Source organism: Protopterus annectens, chromosome 3.part1 (assembly GCF_019279795.1).
Source record: "Protopterus annectens isolate FY-2018-M chromosome 3.part1, PAN1.0, whole genome shotgun sequence".
Taxonomy (NCBI): Eukaryota; Metazoa; Chordata; order Ceratodontiformes; family Protopteridae; genus Protopterus; species Protopterus annectens.
The window spans coordinates 1,582,939,715-1,582,967,631 of record NC_056732.1 but is presented as its reverse complement, the minus strand read 5'-3'; the positions used below and the strand labels follow the sequence as shown (position 1 = coordinate 1,582,967,631).

The following is a 27,917-nucleotide window of genomic DNA, read 5'->3' as shown; positions in this document are numbered from 1 at the left end:
CACTAACACCAACTTGGGACCTCAATTTTGTCTTGGAAAAACTAACCTTACCGCCTTTTGAGCCAGCCAATTCAGCAGAATTAAAATATGTATCATGAAAAACTGCTCTGCTTCTGGCAATAACCTCAGCACGAAGAGTCTCAGAGTTACAGGCACTAATGGCAGTGGAGCCTTTCATCGTTTTTCACCAAGACAGGATTTCTTTACGAACAAACCCTTCATTTATGCCTAAGGTGGTATCCAGTGTGGCTCTTAACCAAACTATTCACTTGCCAACTTTTTATCCAAATCCCCAGAATCAAGGGGAGAGACGTCTGCATTCCTTGGACATACTCAGGCAATTACGTTTCTACTTGGACAAAACAAAAGCTTTCAGAAAAACTGAGCAGTTGTTTGTAGCACATGCTGCAGGATCACAGGGTAAGGCTATTTCAAAGCAGCCCTTTCATGAGTCTCCGAGAGAACAAGCCAAAAAGATAAGTGCGCTGAAAATAGGGGGCAATGTCCAATGATGCTCTGAAATGCATGAGGTATAGCCCCTTCCAGGTCAAACTACTATCAGGGAGTAGCATGTATGCACGGACTACAGCGTGCAACAGCAGGTAGGAGGTCACCTGATTTTTCAAAGTCATTCACAAGTTAAAAAAAAAAAATAGGCATAAAGGTCATACACAAGGTAAAATAGGCAGAAATAACAGTTACTGCAGTAAAATTGTCAGCTATCAGTTTCTGCTACACACAGCATGGGAAACCTGTACCTAGTAAGCCACCAGCCACTTCAACTGCCTACCTTAGAGGAGTTACCTACCAAAGATGTCTTGGAAGCTGCAACTTGGAGTTCAGTGCACACCTTTACCAAGCATCATCACTTGCCTCTTTATTCTAGATCCAGAGCTGGCTTTGCCACTGCAGTGCTGCAGGGCCTCTTAGCCACCCCAAATCCTCTATATAACCAGACACCCTAACTCAGCTTTGGGATTCAACCCAAGTGTAATGACTGCAGCAGTGAAACACGATGAACATAGTACAGTTTTGTACCTACCATAAATGTAGATGTTAGAGTGTCTTCACTGCTGGCAGTCCTGGTTACCCACCCGCCATCCCCTCTTTCTTAGCTGGGGCTAATCTATACCTTTCTACCCTATACTACCTATGTGGTATATTTGCTGGTAACTGAAGGTTTTGTTGTACCTTGTTGTATGTTTTATTAGCAATATGTATCGCCTACCTATTTGGGGGCACTTGACATCTGGGGCAAGAAAAACTGAAGAAAATGCCGTCGGCTGCATCTTGTATACCCCTGGTGCACTGATGTCAGGGAAGAAGCGACAACAACCGACGCCGGACCAAGACTTTGGAACTCTGGCTGACTGCGGGACCACCTGACGGCAGGATAACCCAAGTGTAATGACTGCAGCAGTGAAGACACTCGAACATCTACATTTATGGTAGGTACAAAACTGTACTTTCTATTGATACTGAGGTGTCGTCTGTGTGTTTGGGCGTAGGAAAGCCGAAAACTGTGTTTGCATCTCCTTATTTGTCTAATTCCACTTGTGAATGATGTAGCTCAGGATAGTTGACAGTTGTACTGCAGTAGCTGTTATTTCTGCCTATTTTACCTTGTGTATGACCTTTATGCCTTTTTTTTTTTTTTTTTTTTTTTTTTTTTAAACTTGTGAATGACTTTGAAAAACCAGGCAACCTCCTACCTGCTGTTGCACGCTGTAGTCCGTGATAGTAGTTTGACCTGGTAGGAGCTATACCGCATGCATTTCAGAGTATCGTTGGACATTGCCCCCTATTTTCAGCGCGCTTCTCTTTTTGGCTTGTTCTCTCAGAGACTCAGTGACGAACTCAACCTGCAGTAGCTGCTTGTTTTTAAGTGCTACTCTCTCACTTTAACAGATGCTGTTTTACCTCCTTTACTTTGGCTGTTGTGCCCTCTGCTTGGCATTTATCCTCTCTTTTTTATTCGCTCCCACTGAAACCCAGATAGTGACTACCTTACCATGCAATAGCTTGTTACCAGTGGTACTATTCATATACATTACTCTGCGTGTTTACTGCCCTCTGTGGCTTTTTCTCCATTGTTTTATAGACTACACAACTCATAGACTGCCAGTGTGATTTTGCCCTATGAACTTTACTCTTGCACACAGTCTGACCGGCACTACTTACTCATATGACGTCTCCTTTCAGATTAATCTAATATAAATACCTATACTACATATTTGAAATGATTTTGAACTGTACAAGTCTATAAACAGCTGACTATATCTGTTGTATTTGGTATCGGAAAAAGACCTTGAACTGCGAAAAGTAACTTATACGGTCATTTCTGCTTTTGCAATACACAATGCATATCTTCATGCTTTAGCTGCTTGCTGTATTTCTAGTGACCATTGACTACTGTACGTGTATACCAATGCATATATTATTTGTCTTGCTGTGAACATTGCCTCAATTACATGAATTTGTTTTGTTACTAATTGTACTGTTTTTTTCTCTCCTGCGTTCCTACATTCTTCTCTACTGTACCTACTCCACCCTGCACATCTTCATTCCTCAACTGCTGCCCTCAGACTCTTCTGTGCATTCACTCCCCTGTGTCCTTTCCACTCCACGTTTTTCACCCCCTCAGCTTTCCTACCTGCACGCCCCCCCCCCCCCGTAGCCTAACCACCCAGAGGTCCTCCCTTCCCATTTCTCTTTACTTCACGACCACTGTCAGTAGTTGCTCTCACCAGCAGCCACTCTCTCATACCTCTCACTCCATTACATACTATATCCCCCTCTGCACACACTATGCTAATCTAGCTCTCTGCATCACTACTTGGGTTCCATTTCTCCCTAACACCTCTCTTCTTTTTATAGGTTAGCAATACTCCACATTTGCAAAGACCACTGTCCTACTTTGTCTGAATTATACCTGTGGTCAAGACCCTCCGTGGTGCCTCCTGCCATTTATTAGAAACTGTACAAGTATGTCCTGCAAAACTCATTAGTTGAAACCTGAACTGTTGCTCCTGTGTAGACTACTCTCTTGCAAATCTGCGGGCCGCCCCCTGTTCTCTCTATCTACCCTGCTCCCCCACCCTCCTACCTTCCTGCAACTATTCCTGATTCTTACTGTTCTCTGTCTGCTCTACCCCTTTGTTGCTCACTCTCTGGTCTCTCCAACTCTGAACTGTCCCTCCTGCATTTCTCTGTCCTTCTGCCCATCTCCTTGTCTCTGTACTCTATACTACTACTACCTCCCTTTTTACAGATTTTACTTGGACTATCTGTCCGAGCTGCTCTACCCCCACCCCCTCTGCCTCTCCTGTCTCACATTCCTGCCAAACTTACTTGCATTACTGACTGCTTCTTTGAGAGTTAACCCACTCTGTTCACCTTTGCTGTGCTCGGGCTCACTTTGCTCCCCTACCCTACCCCCATTCCTACCCACCCCTACATCAATTACATTTATACTTTCTTTTCCCTAACCTTCCTGTCTGCTCACCCACACATAATCCACTTCCTGCCCAAAACGACACCCCACCCTCACACCAGCCTTCATCCTCCTACATCACTTCCTACTTTCAACTAGTATCCATCTTCACAACTTCTCATCCCACACACTAATTTTCACATCCTTCTCTTTACCACTCCTCCTCTTATACTTCTCTCTGTTCTAACCTGTTATCAATCACCTATCCCCCCCTTATTTTTGCTACCCTACCTTATGCATCTCTGAATCTCTTCCTACTACCTGTTCCTTTACTATCTCCCCATCTCTCCAACTTTTCTACCAACTGTTTTCATAAACTAACTTTACTTCAGAACTACCCAGTTGCCTGCAAATCTAAATTCTGCAACCAACTCTTACACTTTCCTCCACTTACATTCTTCACTAATTACATACTCCTCTCTGGAGACATCCACCCAAACCCAGGCCCTCTTTCCTCTCCCCACAACCACATACCCCACACAACTCCCTCCACCTCCCACTCTCCTCTTCCAGCAATCCATCCTCATCCTCCCAAACAGTACTCAACCTTATACAAACACCTAGCTAATCTGTTCACTTAACATTGAAAGCCTCACTAACAAAATCTCTGAACTTCACACCTGGATAGCCCATACTTCCCCTCACATTCTGTCCTTATCTGAAACCTGGCTCAAACCACACATCACAAAACAGTGAAATCCTCCCCCCCCTGGCTATAATATTTATCTCTTTGATATAATCACAAAAAAAAGGGGGGGGGGTGTAGCCATCCTTTACACTGATGGCCTAAATCTCTCACCTGTCACCATCCCGATCCCTGACTTCCACCCAGCGGAAGTAATCATCCTTAATTGCCACCTTAACCCTCACAAAAAAATTGCTATCGCCTCAATTTATATCCCACCTGGAAATAACATCCACAGCCTAGAAAATATCCTATCCTGGTTCTCCCATAACATACAGTATGAAACCCTCATCCTTGGAAATGTAGATCTACACCGGTCCATACTTACAACTGACTCTCCAAAATTTAGTATAAACCTACATGGATTCCACCAACTGATAATATCCCCCACCCGCCTCCATAAAACCTGTTCATCCAGCTCTACTATTGACTGCATTTTCACTAACTCTTCCAACCTCTACCCTACCTGACTCCTTAAGTGATCATCTCCCCACCACTTTTCTGCGACACTCAACCCAATCACCCAAATCGCACCTTTACAAAGACTGTCGTAAACTTACTAACTTTGATATTAGTCAATTCAACTCCTTTCTGTTTAATAATTATTGGTCCATCCTTAGGCATATCCCTCTCAGTGATGCAATGTGTAAATTTAATAGCATTTTCCTGAACACCCTCAACTCCCTCACCCCCTCCAGAAGATTTAGAATCAAACCAAATTGTGCTCCCTGGCTCAACAAAGATACTAGACCCATTATGCACAAGTGTGTGTGCTTGGAAAGTCTGGGTTAAAATGAAAGAACTGCCCCTGCTACTGAATTACAGACAACTAAGGAATCTTGTCAAGAAACAAATCATTAAGGACAAAAAAGCCTACTCCAACCCACCTATGTTCTGGTCTACTCTAAACAAAATTATTTTTCCAGGCTGCCCTTCTAACCCCTCCCCGTACCCTAATAAATCTCCTCTAGAGACTGCCATCCTCCTCAATAAACACTTCGTTGACACAATCCAAAAACTCACTCCTACCAACTCTAACCCCACCACTCTCCCTACACCTCCCAACTCCTCATCAAAAACGTTTTCTCCTTTCAACCTGTACCAGCTTCCTGCATTAAAACACTTCTGAAGCTTATACCCGGCTCTCCCTCCACTGATGATCTCCTTCGTACCTTCCTCAAACTAGCTCAGAATCTATAGCCTATCCTGTATCCATTCTCATCAGTAGATCAATTCAAGAAGCTACAGTTCCTTCCATCTGAAAATAATTTTTCACCATCCCCCTGCATAAAAGAGGAAACTCAACTGATCCATCTAACTACAAGACCCATCACCATCCTATCCCCTCTCTCTAAAATACTTGAAAAATGCATTTGAAACTTACTAACCTCAACCTGATACCTCCCTATCATGGTTGTCTAGCTATCACTCATGTAGGCAGCAGTCAGTCAGATAGCTCGCATTCTGCTCTTCTTATATTCCAGCCCCATCCAGTGTTCCACAAGGTTCCATCTTGGGTCCCCTCCTATTTAACATTTTCACTAATGAACTATACACATCCTGTCAACTATCGTCCCTTGTCCAGTATGCAGACGACTCTATCATCTCCAACTCCAATAACATCTCTGAACTCCTTATCCTAACCCAAGACACCTTCCGATCCACTGAAAAGTGGCTATCCGATAATCTACTCGTCCTGAACCCTAAAAAGACCAAACTCTTGCTCTTTCTCCCCCGCTTTCTCTCTCATAAGAAAGCCACCTTTTCTATTGCATCCTCCAATAACACTATCATAAAACCTGAATCCAACACACAGTTCCTAGGTGTCATCATTGATTAACTTAAGTTTAGCCTACACATACTCCAATGTGTAAAAAAACTCACCCGAAACTAGGCTTGCTATATCACAATAAAAAATTCCTAACCCCCAATGCCAGACTCTCCGTGGCACAAGCACTCCTCCTCCCCTTTCTGTGTGCTGCCCCAGTTCTAACCAACATTCAGGCCACAACCTTGCCCAAACTTCAACAAATATACCACAAAATAGCTGGATTCATTATGAATTATCCTTACAACTCACAACACTGCCTGGCACTAAATGCTCTCCAATGGCTTGAACTCTCTCAAAAGCTCCTCCTTTCACAATTTCAAATGATACACTATACTACACAAACCAACTTCCTGTGCTGCTCTCTCCTCCCTGGTATCCACCTACTCCCCATCTCGGACCCTCCGCATATCAAACAAGAAACTTCTGGATATGTACCAACCGAAGAAAAATGTGGGCAAACTTCTATATAAATGCTCAATAGCCCAAGCTTCGAACAAACTTCCTGTATACATTCGCTCCATTACCCGCCAACTACACTTTAAAAAAGAACTCAAACTTCACCTACTGAACTCCAAGACTTGCCCCTGCCATGACCCAACCTAACCCCACCACACACTCATATTATACTCCCATCACTTATGGTACTACTCTCACCTAGTCACCTACTTGATGCTTACCTGGTAAATGCAACCTCACTAAAGCTGAAAGCTTTACTTTCTGAGGTATATTTTTATATATTTTTGTACAAATGTCACTTAATTTTGATGTGCATGTTTCTTATTCTTTTTGACTGGTTGTAGTTCTGAATTTCTATTTTTAGTCTAATGGATTTTGAATTTTAATACATGCTGTAAACTATTTGAGAATGAATTTTGAACTGTAATTTGTTTGTAATCTGGAGCTTTTCTCCTCGGGTCTCCACTGAAAATGGGCTACTTGCCCAGTTGGACCAACCCGGTTAACAAATGCCAATAAATAAAAATTATATTGTGGACAAGAACACTATTGTGATTTGTTGCTATGGTGTGTATAATATGTAGATGCAATTCATTACAGTGATAATTTACTTAACAGGTTTTAGCGACAGTTGCCTTTTTTTACAACTTGGCACATTCTGTTCTGTTTCAGTGAGGAGAATGAGTTATCAGCTGGCAGGTGAACAGCTAGATCCCTTCCATCCAGGTGCTACTTGCTCACTCTGTGTTCGTAATCTGGAAAGTACAACTAGAGCTGGTGACTTGCGGAAGCTGTTTGAGGAATTTGGGGAGATTCTGGTATGTATTTGTTTTCTTTGTACTTGACCATTTGTACGTTTTGTATGGAATTTTGTTTCTTTATCTTTTTAGCACTGTGAAAATGTCATCATCTTTCGGCTTTTCCCGTTAGGGGTCGCCACAGCAGATCATCTGTTTCTATTTCTTCCTGTCCTCTGCATCTTGCTCTGTCGCACCAACCACCTGCATGTCCTCTCTCACCACATCCATAAACTTAATCTTAGGCCTTCCTCTTTTCCTGTTATCTGGCAGCTTCATCCTTGGCATCTTTTTCTCAATGTACTCAGAATCCCTCCTCAGCAGATGTCCAAACCAACGTAATCTTGCCTCTCTGACTTTGTCTCCAAACCTTCCAGCCTGGGCTGACCCTCTGATATATACTTATTCCTAATCCTGTCCTCCCTCATCACACCAAGTGCAAATCTTAACATCTTTAACACTGCCACATCCAGCTCTAACTCCTACCTTTTTTTCAGTGCCACTGTCTCCAACCCATATAACATAGCTGGTCTCACTACATTCTTGTAGACCTTCCCTTTCACTCTTGCTGGTACTTGTCTGTCACAAATCACTCCTGACACACTTCTCCACCCACTCCATCCTGCCTGTACTCTCTTCTTCATCTCTCTTCCACACTCACCATTACTCTGAATTAGTGATCCCAAGTATTTAAACTCATCCGCCTTCGCCACCTCTACTCCTTGCATCCTCACCATTCCTCTATCCTCCCTCTCATTTACACACACATATTCTGTCTTAGTCCTGCTGACCTTCATTCCTCCTCTCTGCAGAGCATATCTCTGTCTCTCCACGGTCTCCTCCACCTGTTCCCTACTCTGTCACTACAGATCACAATGTCATCTGCAAACATCATAGTCCACGGCGACTCCTGTCTGATCTCGTCTGTCAACCTGTCCACCACCATTGCACCTGATAACATGGAGGATATGACGTTTTTATCCTTCAGGCACCTTTACTATTAAGAATGCACAAACTGTCATGATTAAAACTAGAAGACTTTTAGGAAATCAGACCAACTCTTTGTGCCCCTTTCTACTGACACAGAAGGGAAACCAGTTTCCAAACAGACCGTCTCCAAGTGGATCTCCCACTGTATTTCCTTTTGTTACAGCCTTCATGGCAAAACGTCTCCTGAAACTGTAAAGAGTCACTCCAGTTGGGCACTTCTACCTCTGCTGCCTTCCTGAAAAGAGTACCTACCAAAGGCATTTTAGAGGCTGCTACCTGGTCATCTGTGTATATCTTTACCAAACACTACCACTTACCAGTCTTCTCCAAGTCTAGAACAAAATTTGCCACTGCCATCTTGTTAGGGTATCCTCTCTTTACCATAATCTACCTTCCACCCTCATCTCAGCTTTGGGAATCATCCCAGAAGTCAGGAGTGCAACAGTGAAACATGAACATAGTGCAGTTGTGTACACTTAACATAAATGTGAATGTTTGAATGTATTCACTGTTGGTCGTCTTGCCCTCATTCTTTCCCCCTTTTGCCTACAGTGTAGTTTGCTGCTATTTTCTTTACTAACCAGAGGATCCCATGGATGTTTAACTGACAGGCCCCTTTTTCTACCTTTGTCCCTTGCTTTATGATTCATTCTGGCAGCTCCTACCTTCTAAAGGGCAAGAAAAGCCTGATGTCACGGCATTGGCTGGCTCCCTTTATACCCAAGTGTATTGATGTCAGGGTAGGGAGTCAGCCATCCTTGGGGGAGGGAGATATTTAGTCTGGTAGTCAAGCTGGCTAAGGGCTTCCACAGCTGTAAATCCCCACAAGTCAGGATTGCTACATTGAATACACTGTAACATCTACATTTTTGTAAGTGTACACAACTGCAGTTTTCCAGGTTTCTTTCTCAGACCCTACCACACTCCAGAAATGTTGCCCAGTTTCTGTTCTCTGTACAAAGTCGGGGGTGCTTGTCTCTGCACTACGAAGACTGGGCATCCCTCAGAAAAGATACTTTGGTGCAGAGGGTCATATCCACAGATTATTTCGTACCATTTTCCCAAATTCTCCCTACAAAATTGAAAAGGATCCCTGACGTTCCATGTAATCAGAGGGAGGCAGTAACCTTAAAAATTGAAAAGCTGCTAGAAAAAGGTCATTCAGAAGGTCACCAGACCAAAAAAGACAGGGACTTGAAACTCATCTTAGATCTCTGCAAATTAAACTAGTACCTGAAATACTCAAAGTTATTGATGGTAACTGTTTGCTGCATTTTACCCCTGCTGTGAAAGGACTGTTGGATGTGCTCGATAAATCTTCAGGATGCTTACTGTCACATCAAAATGAACAGATGTCCCAGAAGATATCTGCGCTTCTGTCTGGGACCCACTCATTGCCAGTTCAGAGCACTGCCTTTTGGCCTCACCACAGCCCCCAGGGTGTTCACCAAATGCATGGAGGTGGTAGCACATCACCTGAGATTGCTGGGATTCCGGGTGTTTATGCATCTTACCTAGATGACTGTCTCCTGACTGTTTTGACCAGACATCCACTTGTACAAGCTAGGGACTATTTGCTCCAGCTATGTCTCCATCTGGGCATCACAGTCAAGTACAAATCACAGCTCACGCCCACATAGGATCTGTAGATGTTCATTGTGTTTTACTGTTGCAGTCATTACACTAGGGTTATCTTGCTGGCAGGCTACCTGCAGTCGGCCAGAATTCCGAAGTCTAGCTCCGGCATTGGTTGCCGTTACCTCTTCCCTGACGTCAGTGCGCCAGGGGTATAAAAGATGCAACCAACGCCATTTTCTTCAGTCTTTCTTGCCGTGCGGTGCCCGAAGCAAAAGCAGTTCGCAAGTGCCGGTCGGCCGACTCATGAGATTTTCAAAATCGAATTTCAGAACCGAAGTCTTCAATAAAGCTAAGTAACCCTTTGGGGAAACTTTTTCTTGCTCCAGACCGATGTCAGTAAAACTTAACAATTGTATTTCTTGTGGGAAGCAAATACCTCATAAGGACTTTCATTCTTACTGCATTCCTTGCCTAGGCCCTGACCACGACATTACTAGTTGTCGGTTTTGTGCTAGATTTAACAAACGCACTATTAAGCGTCTGTTTGATTTTGCTTTACATTACTTTGGCCGAAGGTTTAACTACATAATGCCGTCGGAACAACCGATGACCGGAATTCATAAAAAACACAAAGACAAAGAAAAGGACAGGCATCCGAGGTCCAAAACCGACAAAGCCTCTTCTAGGCCAGTCGCCGGTTCTCAAGTGAGGTGCTTTCGCAGCCCCTGGCACCCACTACCTCAGAGCCCACAGGCCGTACCCGACTTCCACGTGGAGACACCTAGGCCTCTGGAAACTCAAGGTATTGGGCCTGCGGAACCTATTCCCTCAGATGGGTCCGGAGCCGCTGAGCAGGTATCGGTTTCTGAGGGTGTTTTCAGACCTTCACAAATTAGTATTCAGTTCACTACAGCAGCCAAGGCAAAGTCAAAAACACCATTAAAGACAAGGAAACAAGTACAGCATTCTCCTGGACAATCATCCATGCCAAAGAAACAGATGCTTAAAATGGCCGAGGACCTAATTACTTTGATCAGGGGCTCCCATCCCCCTCCTGATAAAAGGCCTAGGCAAGACACTGACTATGACTCCTCTGACCAGGTTTCTATTTCCTCTGATTCCTCTTCAGATCAGGGATATTCCCTCCCTCCCTCCATATGAGGACTTTTATGCAGAAGAATCTATACCGTCAGCCTCTCCGCCTGAGGATTATTCTTTTGGGGAAACCTTGCACACCATGAGGGAGCATTTCCATTGGGAGAGCCAGGATTACTTAGAATCCAAGAAAAGGCTCAGGGACTTTCTTTTATTGCCTCAGCACAGGCCCCTGGCTATCCCCCCTGTGCTTGATTATTGTTGTTGATGTTTTTTCTGAATCCAGTCTGTCTCCTGATTCTTTACCCCCCTGCGCCAGTCAAGCCAGACAGGTACTACAGGGTCCCTGACTCTCATAAATTTCTTTATAGAAACCCTGCTGCTGACCCAGAAACAATTTTTCAGGGTCCCTAAGGGGTTAAGGCTTCCACTGCAAAAAATCCTGTCCCCTGTGATAGGGATTCTAGAGTTCTGGATAGATTGGGAAAAAAAGTTTATACTTCTGCTACTTTAGCTGTAAGGGCCTTAAACTGCCAGTTTCACATGCTTAAATGTCAACAGTACCTCATGTCTTTGTTAAAACAGAAAATGGTTGCAAACTCAGAATGTCATGACAATAAGGAAATGCAGGATTTATTGCATGCAGCTGAACAAGTGGGAAAGCATACTCTGCAATGTGGTTTTGATTCATTAGAGGCTTCTTGCAGAGCCGCAGTTATAGGCTCTGTCATTCGTAGGCATGCTTGGTTGAAAGAACAAAGTTTACCTGAACATGTTAAAGTAAAATTATTGGATGCTCCACTACAGCATGATACTTACTTTGGTATTAAGGCAGAAGAGGTGTTAAAGAAATGGAGGATAAAGCAAAATCAATGCAGACATTAAAGGATTTCTTACAGGTACAACCACCTAGGTTTAGCAGAAACTGGCCTTCAAAAAATTGGTCCTTTCCGGTGTCAGGCCACAAAGAGGCAGATACAGATGCCCAAGAGGCAGATCTCAGCCCCAAGGCTCATACAGACCTAAACAATGGGGTGCTTCAGCCCCCAGAGGAGGAGGAGGAGGAGAAGACAAATCACAGCCTTATAGGAAACAGTCCCAATGACTTCCCCCTACAAATGCCAAGCTCTTACCTTTTGGCAGCACCCTTAGGGGGAAAGCTAGCACTTTTCTCACAAAATTGGCACATGATCACCCAGGACAAATTGGTACTAAATATTGTTTCTCAGGGTTACAGGTTCCACTTTCACACCCTTCCAAAATCAAAAGGTATGCCGGACCTGCTACAAAATCAATGGGCAGAGGCAAAATAACAAATTTCTGCTCTCATGGACATGACTATTCAAAGAGTACCACAACAAGAACAGGGACAAGGATTTTACTAAAGACTTTTCCTGGTACCCAGAAAGGAAAAAGCCTGGAGACCAATACTGGACCTGTCAATCCTAAATACTTTCCTGGATGTTCCAAAATTCAAAATGTTAACACTGCAGCAACTTCTACCCATGCTGGGCAAGAAGGCTTGGCTAGTTACTTTGTACCTCAGAGGCATACCTGCATGTCCCAATCAGACAATCTTGTAGAAGATACCTCAGATTCATAGCTGGTTCAATGCATTACCAATTCTCTGCACTGCCCTTTGGCTTATCTACTACGCCCAGGGTCTTTACAAAATGCCTGGCACCAGTAATTGCATTTTGCAGACAAAAAGGAATTCAAATATATCCCTACTTGGACATCTGCCTTATTCAAGCAGTGAGCAAGGACATTCAACTAAAGCATCTGGCGTTTGTAAAAAGATTACTAATTTGCCTAGGGTACACAGTAAATGAAAAGAAATCAAAACTAGTGCCCTCTCAAGAGATTATATTCCTGGGTGTAAGCTTAAATACAGCTGCCCAGATGGCTTATCTCACGCCAGACAAGCAAAGGCAACTGACTCATTACTTTCAAATGATGGCAACAAAGACCCAGCTCCCTGCAAGAAAAATTCTGCAGGTCCTGGGCTTCATGGCATCCTGCATTCTACTAATACCATATGCAAGACTGCATATGAGGAATTTGCAATGGTATCTAAAAAGTGTTTGGACTCAAAATTGCCACAGCCTGGAAACAATAATAACTCCAATTCCCTGCCTGCAACAGGAGTTTTGATGGTGGGCATGGTTCTGTCACCACAACAAGGCACAGCCTTTTACTTTACCCACAGCCAGGCAGACAATAACAACAGATGCATCGGATTATGCCTGGGGGGCACACATGGCAGGAAAATGTATTCAGGGCACGTGGCCCAAGGAACAAATGCATCTTCACATCAATCAAAAAGAGATGCTAGCTGTATAGAATGCCCTGACAGCCTTCAAGGATCTACTACATCCAGGACAACTATTACTAAAGACGAACACCACCACAGTAATGTGGTACATAAGCAAGGGGGCACACATTCCTACCCCTCGGCAGGCAAGCCATGACTTTGTGGAACACAGCACTGACCTATCAAGTACATCTGCAGGCACAATTCCTGCCAGGAATGAAAAATACACTGGCAGACTAAGCAGAAATCTCATGGATCCTCACGAATGGAAACTAAATCCACAGGTCTTCAGCATGATGACAAGGAAATGAGGACGCCCAGGCATAGATCTTTTTGCTTGTCCGCACAACTGCCAACTACAGAGATTCTGCACAAGAACTTATCACTCACAAGCATAAGTGGATGCTCTATCATTCAGCTGGACAACCCTGACAGTTTACGCCTTTCCTCCACTGCCTCTTCTTCCCAAGGTACTCCTAAAAGTCAGACAAGAGAAGCCAAAATTATCCTGATTGCCCCAGACTGACCACGCCAGCACTGGTACCCAATCCTAAAGAGCTTGTCTCAAGGCCCACCCTGGCCTTTACCTCAAATTCCTCATCTTCTGACTGAACAAAACAATCAGATTCCGCACAGTCAACTCAGAACCTTAAATCTGGCAGCATGGCAGATAATATAGCCACTCAGACCACACCTCTCTCTAAAGCTGTTATGGATGTCATTTTAGAAGCCAGGAGGCCCAGCACTAGGAAATCTTATGCAGAAAAATGGAAAAGATTCTGTGCTTGGAACCGGGCACAAGGACTCGAGCCACTTGTTCCAAATATACCTAGGATTTTACAATACCTAACTGAGATGCTGGACAAAGGCCTATCCTTCTCATCAATTAAGATCCATGCCTCTGCCATTTCAGCTCATTACAATACGGAACCTCTTATTTTCTTTCATCCACTACTAAGACAGTTTCTCAGAGGGGCAAAAAACATAAGACCCCCAAGGAGAGCGCCAACACCTACTTGGGACCTCAACTTTGTTTTAGAAAAACACTCACTGCCTCCTTTTGAGCCAGCCAATACAGCTGATATAAAATTCTTATCATGGAAGACTGCTCTGCTCCTAGCAATAACCTCAGCAAGAAGAGTCTCAGAGTTATAGGCAATAATGGCAGTGGAACCTTTCATCATTTTTCATCAGGACAGGGTCTCTCTAAGGACAAACCTAACATTTATGCCAATGGTAGTATCCAGTGTGGCTCTCAACCAAACCATTAATTTGCCAACATTCTATCCAAATCCCCAGAATAAAGGGGAGAGACTTCTGCACGCTTTGGACATCCACAGACAGCTACGATTCTACTAGGACAAAACAAAAGCTTTCAGAACAACTGAGCAACTGTTTGTAGCTTATGCTGCAGGATCACAAGCAAAACCTATCTCGAAGCAGACTATTTCAAAATGGATAGGACACTGCATTTGCTTCTGCTATTCACAACATGGTAAGTCAGTGCCTAAGGGCATTAGGCCACATTCTACCAGAGCAGCAGCCACTTCAGCAGCCTTCCTTAGAGGAGTACCAACCAAAGACATTTTAGAGGCTACAACCTGGAGTTCAGTGCGCACTACCACTTACCTCTCTACTCTAAATCCAGAGCAGGCTTTGCCACTGTAGTTCTGCAGGGCCTGGTAGCCTCTCCTAATCCTATTTAGGCCCAGCCACCCAACCTCAGCTTTGGGATTCAACCCAAGTGTAATGACTGCAACAGTGAAACATGATGAACATAGTACAGATGTCCTTCAAGAATGCAACTGCAGTCCTTACATATGGGTTGTCCTGCCTCAGGCAGCCCTTCGGTCGGCCGGATTCCAAAGTCTGGGTCCGACGTCTGCTGATGTCTGCTCCTCCCCGACGTCAGAGCGGCTGGGGTATAAAAGCATCAGCCGATGCCATCTTCTTCAGTTTTCATGCCGCGCGGTGCCCGAAGCAGAAGCAGTTCGCAAGTGCCGGTCGGCCAGCTCCTGTGTTTTCAGTAACCAAAGTCATCAAAAAGCTAAGTACCCCATTGGGGAACCTTTTCTTGCCTCAGCCGATGTCAGATAAAACTGCAAAAGTTAATAACTGTTTGTCTTGTGGTAAGCAAATACCTCATAAGGACTTCCATTCTTACTGCCTTCCCTGCCTTGGCCCAGACCACGACGTCTCGGCCTGTGCTGCCTGTGCTTGCTTCAGTAAGTGCACACTCAGGCGCCGGGCAGAATTTGCTGAAGACTTTTTTAGCGAAAAGTACTCCTATATTATGCCGTCGGAACAACCGACAACATATATTTCCAAAAAACGGGAAGACCGGGACCGGCATTCTCGGCCCGCGACTTCTACCGACACCACGCCAAAACCTTCTGCGAGTGCATTGGTCTCTTCTGAGGCGGTAATTTCACCGCTCCAGACTGACGACACCGCTTTATCGTTCACTTCGGCCCCGGAGCCTACTCCGGTGCCGGTTGTTGATTTTCCTCCAGAAACCGAAGCCCAAGATTTGCCTGAGACCATACCGGTGGACAAAGTTACACCAGCACGTGGGGCAGCTAGGCCTCCAGTGTCTATGTCCATCAAGGCCTTCACACGGGCTAAGGCTGCCAGCCAGGCTAAGTCTCACCCTCCTAAATCTTTTTCTCAGGGTCCCATTTCTGATAAACAGATCATGACCTTGGTTGCAGATCTAATTTCCTTAATCAGAGGTTCCCAGGCTCATCCTGACAGAGGTTCTCAGCCGCCCTCAGACAAAAGGCCTAGGGTTGAGCAGACGGACACCCTTTCCTCAGATGAAGCCTCTGGTGACTCAGACCATTCTGATACCCAGGAAGAGTCCTTCCAGGCCTACGAAGATTCTGATGCTGAGGAATCTATTCCTTCTGCCTCCCCTCCTGAGGATATTTCTTACGGGGAAATTCTCCACTCCATGAGAGAGCATTTTCAGTGGCAGGGCCAGGAATTCTCCGACTCCAGGAAACTGCTTTGTACCTTCCTTAAGCTTCCCCAGCACAGGCCTTTAGCTATCCCACCAGTGTTAGATGTATTGGATGATGTGTACTCAGATTCGAGTGCTTCTCCTGATTCTCTCCCTCCTGCTCCTGTCAAGCCAGCCAGATACTACAGGGTTCCTGAAACTCATAAACATCTTTTTAAGGCACGTTCTGTTGATCTAGAAACTATTTCCCAGGGGCCCAAAGGAGTGGCCACTTCCACGGCCAAAAATCCTTTGCCCGCAGACAGGGAACCTAGGTCCCTGGAGAGGTGGGGCAAAAAAGTTTATACCTCAACCACCCTTGCCATGAGGGCCCTTAATTGCCTTTTTCATATGTTTCAGTATCAGGATTTCTTGATGGATGATTTGCAGAAAAAGTTAGCCTCTCCTGAGCCTTTAGATAGAAAGGCCTTGCAGGATTTGGTTCATAATACACAGCAGGTTAGCAATCATTTTCTTCAGTGTGGTTATGATGCATTGGAAGCTTCATGTAGGGCAGCTATGACAGGGGCCATCATACGTAGACATGCTTGCTTGAAAGAACAGGCATTGCTAGATCATGTTAAAGTAAAGCTTCTACATGCACCTCTGGAAAAACACAAGCTATTTGGTGCTAATGCTCAGGATGTGCTGAAATCAACTGAGGAAAAGGCTAAATCCGTGCAAAGTCAGATTTCCTCCAGGTACAGCCACCAAGGTTCAGCAGGAATTGGCCTTCTAAGAATTGGTCCTTTCCAGACACTGACAAGTTCCAAAGGGGAAAAAACAGGTGTGCCCGAGGGAGAGGGCAATACCGAAGCTCCTACAGGGGGACGCCAATGGCAACCGACTAATCAGAGAAGTGGCGCAGGGACTTCTACTGCTCCACAGGGACAATCAGAATGACTTGACTTTGACACCGCCTTCCAAGGCTCAAGGAGAAGCACCTTTAGGCGGAAAATTATCCTTATTTTCAAAAAATTGGCACGTTTTAACAAAGGACAAATGGATTCTGGACATAATAGACCAAGGTTACAGGTTCCACTTCCATACTTTACGAACAAGATTAGGCATGCCAAACCTGCCACAAAATCAAAGGGCAGAGGCTCTCTTACAAGTTTCAAAGCTGCTACAAATCAAAGCAATAGAAAAGGTTCCTCCTCAGGAACAAGGCCAGGGATTCTACTCAAGACTGTTCCTTGTTCCAAGAAAAGAAAAGCAATGGAGACCTATACTGGACTTGTCCGCACTAAACACTTTTCTCATTGTGCCAAAATTCAAAATGCTGACACTACAGCAACTCCTTCCCATGCTGGGCAAGGGGTCTTGGCTGGTTACTCTGGACCTCAAGGAGGCATACCTGCATGTCCCTATCAGACACAGTTGCAGAAGATACCTCAGATTTCTTGCAGGGTCAGAGCATTATCAATTCTCAGCATTGCCTTTTGGCTTATCTACTGCGCCCAGAGTATTCACGAAATGCCTGGCATCAGTAGTTGCACACTGCAGACTCCAGGGGAAACAAATATACCCTTACCTGGACGACTGCCTTATACAAGCGGACAGCAAGCAAGCCTTGACAAAAAACTTGAATTATGTCATTCACCTACCACAGGCTTTGGGATACACAGTCAACATTCAAAAATCAAGACTACTGCCATCCCAACAAATAATTTTTCTAGGAGCCAAACTGGACACAAAATCACAAATGGCTTTCCTCACAGAAGAGAAGCAAGAACAATTACCAGATTACTTCAAAAGCCTAGCAAAGCTCTCCCAGATAACTGCAAGGAAATTCCTGCAGGCCCTGGGTTTCATGGCATCTTGCATTATATTGATTCCATTGGCAAGACTACACATGAGAAAACTACAATGGTACCTAAAAAGTTTATGGTCTCAACACAGCCACAACTTAGAAGCAGTTATACCACTCATTCCATGTCTACAAAAGTAATTTTTGTGGTAGGCCCAAGCAAGCCAGTTAAAGGCATGCCTTTCAACAAACCTCAAACAAGCCAACCCATTACAACAGACGCCTCAGATCATGGATGGGGGGCGCACATGGAGGGCAGATGCATTCAAGGGCAATGGGCCCCCCGGGAAGTGCATCTACACATCAATCAAAAAGAGATGTTAGCAGTAATTCATGCAATCGAGGCCTTCGGAAAATATCTTCAACAAGGTCGACTGCTAATAGACAGACAACACCACTGTTATGTGGTACATAAGCAAACAGGGAGGTACTCATTCTTACCCCTTCTGCAGACTAACAATGACTCTTTGGGAAAAGTCCCTGAAACTGAACATACAGCTGCAATCCCAGTTTGTTCCAGGCAAGGACAATGTTCTGGCGGACAGTTTAAGCAGAAACATCTTGGACCCGCACGAATGGATGTTACATCCAGACATTTTTGCACAAATAACTCATGCATGGGGGAGGCCGGACATAGATCTCTTTGCCTCCCACCTCAATCACCATCTGAAGAAGTTCTGCTCGAGGACACACCATCCTCAAGCCTGGAGAATGGATGCTCTCTCCTTCAGCTGGAACTCTCTAACAATCTATGCATTCCCACCTCTACCTTTAATGACCAAGGTGTTAACTGAAGATCAAAGCAGAACAACCGAAAGGCATCTTGATAGCTCCAGATTGGCCAAGACAGCACTGGTATCCATTACTAAGGAGCATAACTTGCACCAAGCCGTGGCCCCTGCCTCAATGGCCTCTGCTTTTGACTCAGCACAATTACAGGACGGTTCATCCCAACCTGCAAACTCTGCAGCTGGCAGCTTGGAGGGTTCCATGACTTCTCCCCATATCTCTCTCTCTCCAAGGAAGTTCAACAGATCTTACTGGAAGCACGCAGACCTTCCACCAGAAAAACTTACTCAGCCAAATGGAAGAGATTCAACATCTGGAATGCAAAAAAGGGTCAGGATACATCAGTAATGAGCATCCCACAGATACTAGAATACTTGGCAGAAATGCTTCATAATGGACTTTCATATTCTTCCATAAAAATACACACTTCAGCAATTTCAGCAAAATACAACTCTGATCCACCTGTGTTTTCACAGCCTTTGCTAAGACAATTTCTAAGAGGGATAAAGAATATCAAACCTCCCAGAAAACCACCAGTGCCTGCATGGGACCTCAACTTCGTGTTGGAAAAAATTAACTCTTCCTCCTTTTGAGCCAGCAGCATCTTCAGAATTGCAATTTCTCTCCTGGAAAGCAGTTTTCCTGTTGGCAATTACCTCAGCAAGAAGAGTCTCGGAGATACAGGCCCTCATGGCAGTACCTCCATTTCTCTTTTTTCATCGGGACAGAGTTTCTTTAAGAACCAATCCTTCATTCATGCCAAAAATGATATCCAGGGTGTCTCTAAATCAAGCAATTCACCTGCCTACCTTCTTCTCCAATCCTCAAAATAAAGGAGAAAAGCTGCTGCACACTTTGGACATACACAGGCAACTGCGCTACTACTTGGACAGAACAAAGGCCAACAGAAAGTCTGACCAACTATTTGTAGCATACGCTGCTGGAGTGCAAGGAAAGGCAATTTCCAAACAAACAATTTCAAAATGGATTGGACACTGCATCTGATTCTGTTATTCTTTCCATGGAAAGGGTGTGCCAGCCAATATCAGGCCACACTCCACCAGAGCTATAGCCACCTCCACAGCCTTTCTAAGAGGGGTGGCTGCAAAGGACATTGTAGAAGCTGCTACATGGAGCTCTGTGCATACATTTTCCAAGCACTACAACCTGCCTTTATATTCCAGATCCCGAGCAGGCTTTGCTTCGGCAGTCCTGCAGGGCATTTTAGCTACACCATCTTTATCTTAGAGCCTACCACCCCCAGCTTGGCTATGGTATTCAACCCATATGTAAGGACTGCAGTTGCATTCTTGAAGGACATAGTACAGTTTTGTACCTACCATAAATGTAGATGTCCGATAGATATGCAACTGCAGTCAGGTTTTCCCTCCCTCCAACCCCTCTGTATATTCTCCTTTTGGGTCCACTACCCCCTTTTTCAAATTAGCTGGGGATATCTGTTATGGTGCATCTGTTTATTACTGTTGTGTTTTTCTGGAAATTTTTTATCCAGTTACTAAATTTAGCCTTCCTTCGAGGGCACCTGGCATCTGGGGCAAGAAACACTGAAGAAGATGGTGTCGGCTGATGCTTTTATACCCCAGCCGCTCTGACGTCGGGGAGGAGCCGACATCAGCCGACGCCGGACCCAGACTTTGGAATCCGGCCGACCGAAGGGCTGCCTGAGGCAGGACAACCCATATGTAAGGACTGCAGTTGCATATCTATCGGACATCTACATTTATGGTAGGTACAAAACTGTACTGTGTGTTCCTACCATAAATGTAGATGTTAGAGTGTATTCACTGTTGCAGTCCAGGTTACCCACCCACCATCCCCCTTTTTTTCTGGCTGGGACTTTTCTGTACTTCTCACTTCTATACAACCTATGTGGTGTATTTGCTTGTAGCTGAAGGAAATGTTTATTTTAGTACATGCTTGTTTTTTGGCATAATTTTTTCACCCTACCTTTTTGGGGGCACCTGACATCTGGGGCAAGAAAAACTGAAGAAAATGGTGTCTGTTGCATCTTTTATACCCTGGTGCACTGACGTCAGGGAAGAGGCGACAGCAACTGACGCCGGACCTAGACTTTGGAATTCTGGCCGACTGCGGGTAGCCTGCCAGCAGGATAACGCTAGTGTAATGACTGCAACAGTGAATACACTCTAACATCTACATTTATCGTATGTACACAACTGTACTTTAATAAGTGCCTGTTTAGATACAGTCAGACAGCATCACTTCTTCCCGAAAAGAGTACAATCCGTCGGATCCCAGGTCATGGAAGTGATCTCGCATTCTTCTCCAAAATGATTAATCTTGCAAGCTTTAGGGTCCATGGCAGCAGTTACTGTGGTTCTATTAGCCAGATTTCATATGCAGATTCTACAGTGGACTCAGTACAGTGGTCTTTTTGTCAGTTGCCCTTAAGTGCTCCGGTCAGGATCACACAAGTTTGCAGGAAATGCCTTCTTTGTTGGATGCATTCAAAGTTTTTCAGGGCTGTCCTTTTGTTCTCCTGCTGTCGGTCACAGTGACCACAGATGCCTCCCAAGTGGTAGAGGAGCATTTCTTGGGAAGGGCAGCACAAGGTACATGGTCCCCAGCATTGACCAATTTTCACATATGTCCTGGTAATGAGAGCAGTCGTCCTGGCATTGCAGGCCTTTCAAGATGCTCTTTCCCTCAGCGGCAGTTGTGTTTCAAATGGACAGTGTGTCTGTAGTCTGGTACATCAGCAAACTGGGAAACCAGATCTTATCCTCTGTTAGGAGGTGCTCTTCCATACATTTTCTGTTAATGCATATACCGAGGAAAGCCTGTATGCTTGCAGACAAACTAAGCAGGTCCATTGTGATGTCTCATAAGTGATTTCTCTATGTCAAAGTGGTGGAGAGAGTTTTCAGTCGATGAGGCCAACAGTTCTGCGATCTTTTTGTTTCTTCTGTCAAGTGCAGCAGGTTCTTTACCCTGGTCTCCCCTCTGGGGGAGCCAGAGAGATTGCTGTACTTCATGACTAGCCCTCTGGTCTCCTCTGTGCTTATCCTCTGTTACCTCTAATCCCCAAATTCCTTCAGAAAACTTACTCATTGAACAGGAGTTATCCTTGTTGCACCTTTTTGGCTTCATCAAATTTGTTTTGCCATCCTGTGGCCTCGTCTTTTGTATCCACCTTGGATACTGGACGCCAGTTCAGACCACCTCTGTCATCCAATGGGGCTGGCTCATCTGAAGCCAACAGGCCTCAACTTGACTGCATGGTTTTCCAGTTCCAGTGATGGCTACGCAGCCCAGGCTTACCTCCCCATTCCGGCATTTTATTTTGTGTGCTCAAAAGGTTTCTACCAGGAAAATCTACAAAAGTAAATGGAAGAGGTTTTCATTTTTGACCCTACAGAGAAATTTGGGCCCCTCTTCCTTGAATTTCTAGTTTCATTTTTTAATGAGTGAGGGCTAGTTTCTCCATTAAAGTACCATTTGTTGCCATTTAAAGCTTTCATTAAGGTGAAAATCATTCTTTGACATCTATGTTGTGTACGGCTTTTCTGAAAGACACCTTATTTAGTCCCCCAGTCAAGGAACCCTACTCCTCCATGGGGTTTAACTATTTTGCTTCAAGGTCTGACTCAAAACCTGTTGGAACATTCAACCAAGGCAGACCTCAAATTCTTTTCAGCCAAGGCAGACCTCAAATTCTTGTCCTGGAAGACAGTTTTTCTAGTTGCTGTTACGTCCGCTAAATGTGCACCTGAACTCCAGGCTCTTTCCTCCACATCTCCATACATGGTTAGTCATAAGGATAGTATTCTTACGTACCAATCCATCCTTTTACTTAAGGTATCTTCTTAGTCGAATATTAATTGTCATTAACCTCCTGTTATTTTTCCCAAAATTTTCAAGTAAAGGTGAGTACATGCTGCATCTTTTGTAACTGCACAGGCAACTTTGATTTTATATTCATTAGACCAAAGATTTCAGGAAAATTGACCAGTTGTTTCTATCTTTCTCACCAAACAAATTGGGCATGGCAGTTTCCAAAGTGACTTTAGCCATATACTTAACTGATTGCATATCTTTTATCTATAGCTAGAGAGGGTTGTTTGCCTAAGCCACCTGGAGAACATTCCAATAGGTCTCTGGCCACTTCAGCTTTTTGGTCAAAACATCGATAGATAACATTTGTGCCACTGCCACTTGGTCCAGTGCTCATAGCATTATTGCTCATTACAAATTAGATATTATTTCCAGGAACAGAACTGCTCTTGGCTCTGCAGTACTCTGAAATAACCTTCCATGAGGAACACCCAAAGTTCATACAGCTGGGGACTCTGTCCCATCAGTTGAGGAATGAATGAAAATAACATTGTCAGATACAGAAGATGTTCATCGTGCATACAGCTGCAGTCATAACAGATGGGTTCTCCTGCCGTCAGGCGGGTCCTCGGTCGGCCGAATTCCAAAGTCTAGGTCCAGCGTCGGTTGTCGTCGCCTCTTCCCTGACGTCAGTGCGATAGGGGTATAAAAGAACCAGCCGACGCTATTTTCTACAGTCTTTTTTGCCGCGCGGTGCCCGAAGCAGAAGCAGTTCGCAAGTGCCGGTCGGCCAGCTCCTGAAATTACGAAAATTTGGAAACCGAAGTCTTCTTTAAAGCTAAGTACCCCGTTGGGGAAACTTTTCTTGCCTCAGACCGATGTCAAAGTTAACAATTGTATTTCTTGTGGGAGGCAAATACCGCATAAGGATTGCCATTCCCTCTGTATACCTTGTTTAGGCCCAGACCACGACGTCTCGGGCTGTCGCTTTTGTGCTACTTTCAATAAACGCACTATTAAGCGTCGGGCGGAGTTCGCCCAGCACAATTTTGGTAAAACTTTTAACTATATAATGTCGTCGGAGACTCCGACTCCTGTTTTGTACAAAAAATGCAAGGACAAGGACCGACACGCGAGGTCCGCAGCCTCCACCGACACAACACCAAAACTGACCACACGTGGTCCGGTTCCCTGGCAGTGTCTTCTGTACTCGAGGCCGCAGGTTCCTCGGCCCACACCCCGGCTACAGATACCGCAACCATTCTTATTGTTGAGCCTCATAATGTGGACAGGTCTACCTCCACCCATGGTGTCTTCAGACCTTCCTCTTCCTTTTCCATCAAGGCTTTTACTAAGTCTAAATCAGCCATGCACTCCAAGAGACCTGCTGCACAGGGCCCATCTCCAGGCCCCATGCCTAAAAATCAGATGCTTAAAATGGCTGAGGATTTAATTACTCTTATCAGGGGCTCCCAACCCCCACCAGACAAAAGGCCCAGAGTGGAGGAAGAATCACCCTCCTCTGATCAGGGCTCCATTATTTCAGAGCACTCTGATGAACAGGAACATTCTTACTCCCCTTTTGAAGATTCTGATGCAGAGGAGTCCATTCCTTCTGTATCCCCCCCAGAGGATTACTCATTCGGGGAAACTTTGCATACCTTGAGGGAACACTTCCACTGGGAAGGCCAAGATTATTCACATTCCAAGAAAAGGCTTAGGGAGTTTCTCTTAGTACCTCAGCACAGACCTCTGGCGATACCTCCTGTCTTGGACATACTAGATGATGTTTACTCGGAGGCCTGCCTTAACCCGGATTCCCTGCCTCCAGCCCCAGTCAAGCTTGATAGTTACTACAGGGTTCCTAACTCTCACCAATTTTTTTACAAAAGCCATGCTGCTGACCCAGAAACCATTTTCTCAGTGCCCCAAGGGAGTGAAGACCTCTACTGCTAAAAATCCATTACCTTCCGAGAGAGACTCTAGATCCTTAGAAAGGTGGGGGGGGGAGGTATATACCTCGGCTACAATAGCCATGAGGGTCTTAAACTGTCAGTTCCATATGCTTAAATATCAACAGTTTCTGTTATCACAATTGAAAAGTAAAATGTCACAACCTGAACAACCAGATTTGAAGGAGTTGCAGGATATGATGCATAGTGCAGAGCAAGTGGGTAAACACACCTTACAACGTGGTTATGATGCTCTAGAGGCCTCAAGTAGAGCTGCTGTTACAGGATCAGTCATACGTAGACATGCCTGGCTCAGGGAACAAACCTTGCCTGATCATGTCAAAGCTAAATTACTAGATGCTCCTCTACAAAAGGATGTATTATTTGGTGCTAATGCTGAGGAGGTATTAAGGAAAATGGAGGAAAAAGCTAAATCTATGCAAACTGTTAAGGATTTTCTACAGGTACAACCACCACGTTTTAGTAGAAATTGGCCTTCCAAAAATTGGTCCTTTCCAGCCACGGACAGACCCCAAATACAGGTGCCCAAGGGGCAGAGGACAATCTCAAGGTTCGTATAGAGGCAGACAATCGCAAACTCCAACACCAAGAGGTGGCGAAGATAGTTCACAGCAATTCAGAAAGCAAACCCAATGACTTTCCCCTTTGCATGCCAAGCAAGGCTCAAATGGCAGCACCCTTAGAAGGAAAGCTGGCATTATTTTCAAAAAATTGGCGTTTTGTCACAAAAGACAAATGGATCCTGGACATTATAAACAGAGGCTACAGATTCCGTTTTCACACCCTTCCAAAAATGAGAGGCATGCCGAACCTGCCACACAGTCAAAGGGCAGAGGCTCAAAGACAAATTTCAAAGCTCATGGGCATGAAAGCTATTCAAGAGGTACCTACTCACGAACAAGGTCAAGGTTTTTATTCCAGACTATTCCTGGTGCCAAGGAAGGGAACAGATTGGAGACCCATTTTGGACTTATCCATCCTAAACACATTTCTACTTATACCAAAATTCAAGATGCTCACTTTACAGCAGCTTCTTCCCATGCTGGGCAAGGAGTCTTGGCTGGTAACACTGGACCTCAAGGAGGCATGTCCCAATCAGAAAAAGCTGCAGAAGATGCCTCAGATTTCTTGCAGGTTCAATCCACTATCAATTCTCTGCATTGCCCTTTGGCTTATCTACTGCGCCCAGAGTATTCACGAAATGCCTGGCATCAGTAATTGCCTACTGCAGATTTCAAGGTATACAAATATACCCCTATTTGGACGACTGCCTGATCCAAGCGGACAGCAAACACACACTTCTGGAACATCTGGCTTATGTAATAAGGTTATTGAATTCTCTGGGATACAGTCAACAAAGAGAAATCCAGGCTAACGCCATCTCAGAAAATAATTTTCCTGGGTGCCAACTTGGACACAAACACCCAGATGTTATCTTACGCCAGAGAAACAGGGGCAACTAAATCAATACTTCAAGACACTAGCATATTTCACCAGGCTGACTGCAAGGAAAATCCTGCAGGCTCTGGGATTCATGGCATCTTGCATTCTACTAATCCCATATGCAAAGTTGCATATGAGAAAACTTCAATGGTACCTAAAAAAACCTATGGTCTCAACACAGCCACAGTTTGGAAACAATATTACCATTAATTCCATGTCTTCAAAAGGAATTTCTATGGTGGGCTCAAGCATGCCAAACAAACACAGGTCTACCATTCTGCAAGCCTCTAGCAAATCAAGTCATCACAACAGACGCCTCGGACTACGTCTGGGGGGGGTGCACATGACAGACCGGTGCATTCAGGGCAAATGGTCCCAAAAGGAAAAGCACCTCCACATCAATCAAAAGGAGATGCTAGCAGTAATAAATGCTATTATAGCTTTCAAAGACCTTCTGCATCCAGGTCAACTATTGATAAGGACAGACAACACCACAGTAATGTGGTACATAAACAAACAAGGAGGAACCCATTCCTACCCCTTATGCGGGCTGGCCATGTCACTTTGGAACACGGCTCTGGAATTGCAAATCGAACTTCAAGCGCAGTACTTGCCAGGCATGGAAAACACGCTGGCAGACAACCTAAGCAGAAATATGACAGATCCACACGAATGGAAGTTGCATCCTCAAGTTTTTACAGAGATAATTCAAGTGTGGGGAAGGCCAGACATAGATATCTGTGCCTCCCACAAAAATCAGCAATTGTTAAAATACTGCTGGACAGCACTGACAGTTTATGCCTTTCCACCTCTTCCTCTACTGCCCAAAGTACATTTAAAAACCAGAGCAGACCGACCAAGGATGATTCTCATTGCTCCAGACTGGCCAAGACAACACTCGTACCCACTCCTGAGGAGCCTGACGCATTCCCCTCCATGGACCCTACCTCTAATGCCTCTACTTCTGACTCAGCACAAAGTACAGTTTTGTACCTACCATAAATGTAGATGTCCGATAGGTATGCATCTGCAGTCCTTACATATGGGTTGTCCTGCCTCAGGCAGCCCTTCGGTCGGCCGGATTCCAAAGTCTGGGTCCGGCGTCGGCTGATGTCGCCCTTTCCCCGACGTCAGAGCGCCTGGGGTATAAAAACGTCAGCCGATGCCATCTTCCTCAGTTTTTCTTGCCCCAGATGCCAGGTGCCCTCTAAGGAAGGCTAAATTTGGAGAGATGCAAAAAATTCCAAACATGCACAGTAATATAAAACAAATACACCATAATAGATGACCCCAGCTAGCTAAAAGAGGGATAAGTACCCAAGAAATACCACAGAGGGGAAGGAGGGAGGGTAAACCTGACTGCAGATGCATACCTATCGGACATCTACATTTATGGTAGGTACAAAACTGTACTATGTCCTTCAAGGATGCATCTGCAGTCCTTAAATATGGGTCGAATACCATAGCCAAGCTGGGGGTGGTAGGATCTAAGAAAAGGATGGTGTAGCTAAAATGCCCTGCAGCACTGCCATAGCAAAGCCTGCTCTGGATCTGGAATATAAGGGTAAGTTGTAATGCTTGGAAAATGTATGCATGGAGCTCCATGTAGCAGCTTCTAAAATGTTGGTAGCCACCCCTCTTAAGGCTGTGTTAGGTGGCTGTGGCTCTGGTGGAATGAGGTCTAATTTTAGCTGGCACAGTTTTGCCATGAAAAGAGTAACAGAATCGAATGCAATTCCCTATCCATTTTGAAATTGTCTGTTTGGAAATTGCTTTTCCTTGTATACCAGCAGCATATGCTACAAACAGCTGGTCAGTTTTTCTGTAAGTCTTAGTTCTGTCCAAG

General features: G+C 44.8%; 1 protein-coding gene across 1 annotated transcript in view; it reads left to right on the top strand.

Annotated features, from left to right (window-relative positions):
- LOC122797814 overlaps positions 1-27,917 on the top strand; it is a 2,009,088-nt gene that overhangs the window by 1,487,918 nt on the left and 493,253 nt on the right. Inside the window, exon 16 of the mRNA XM_044066337.1 lies at positions 7,138-7,283. Coding sequence (XP_043922272.1) covers positions 7,138-7,283 — 146 coding nt within the window. The remainder of the gene's footprint in view (positions 1-7,137; positions 7,284-27,917) is intronic.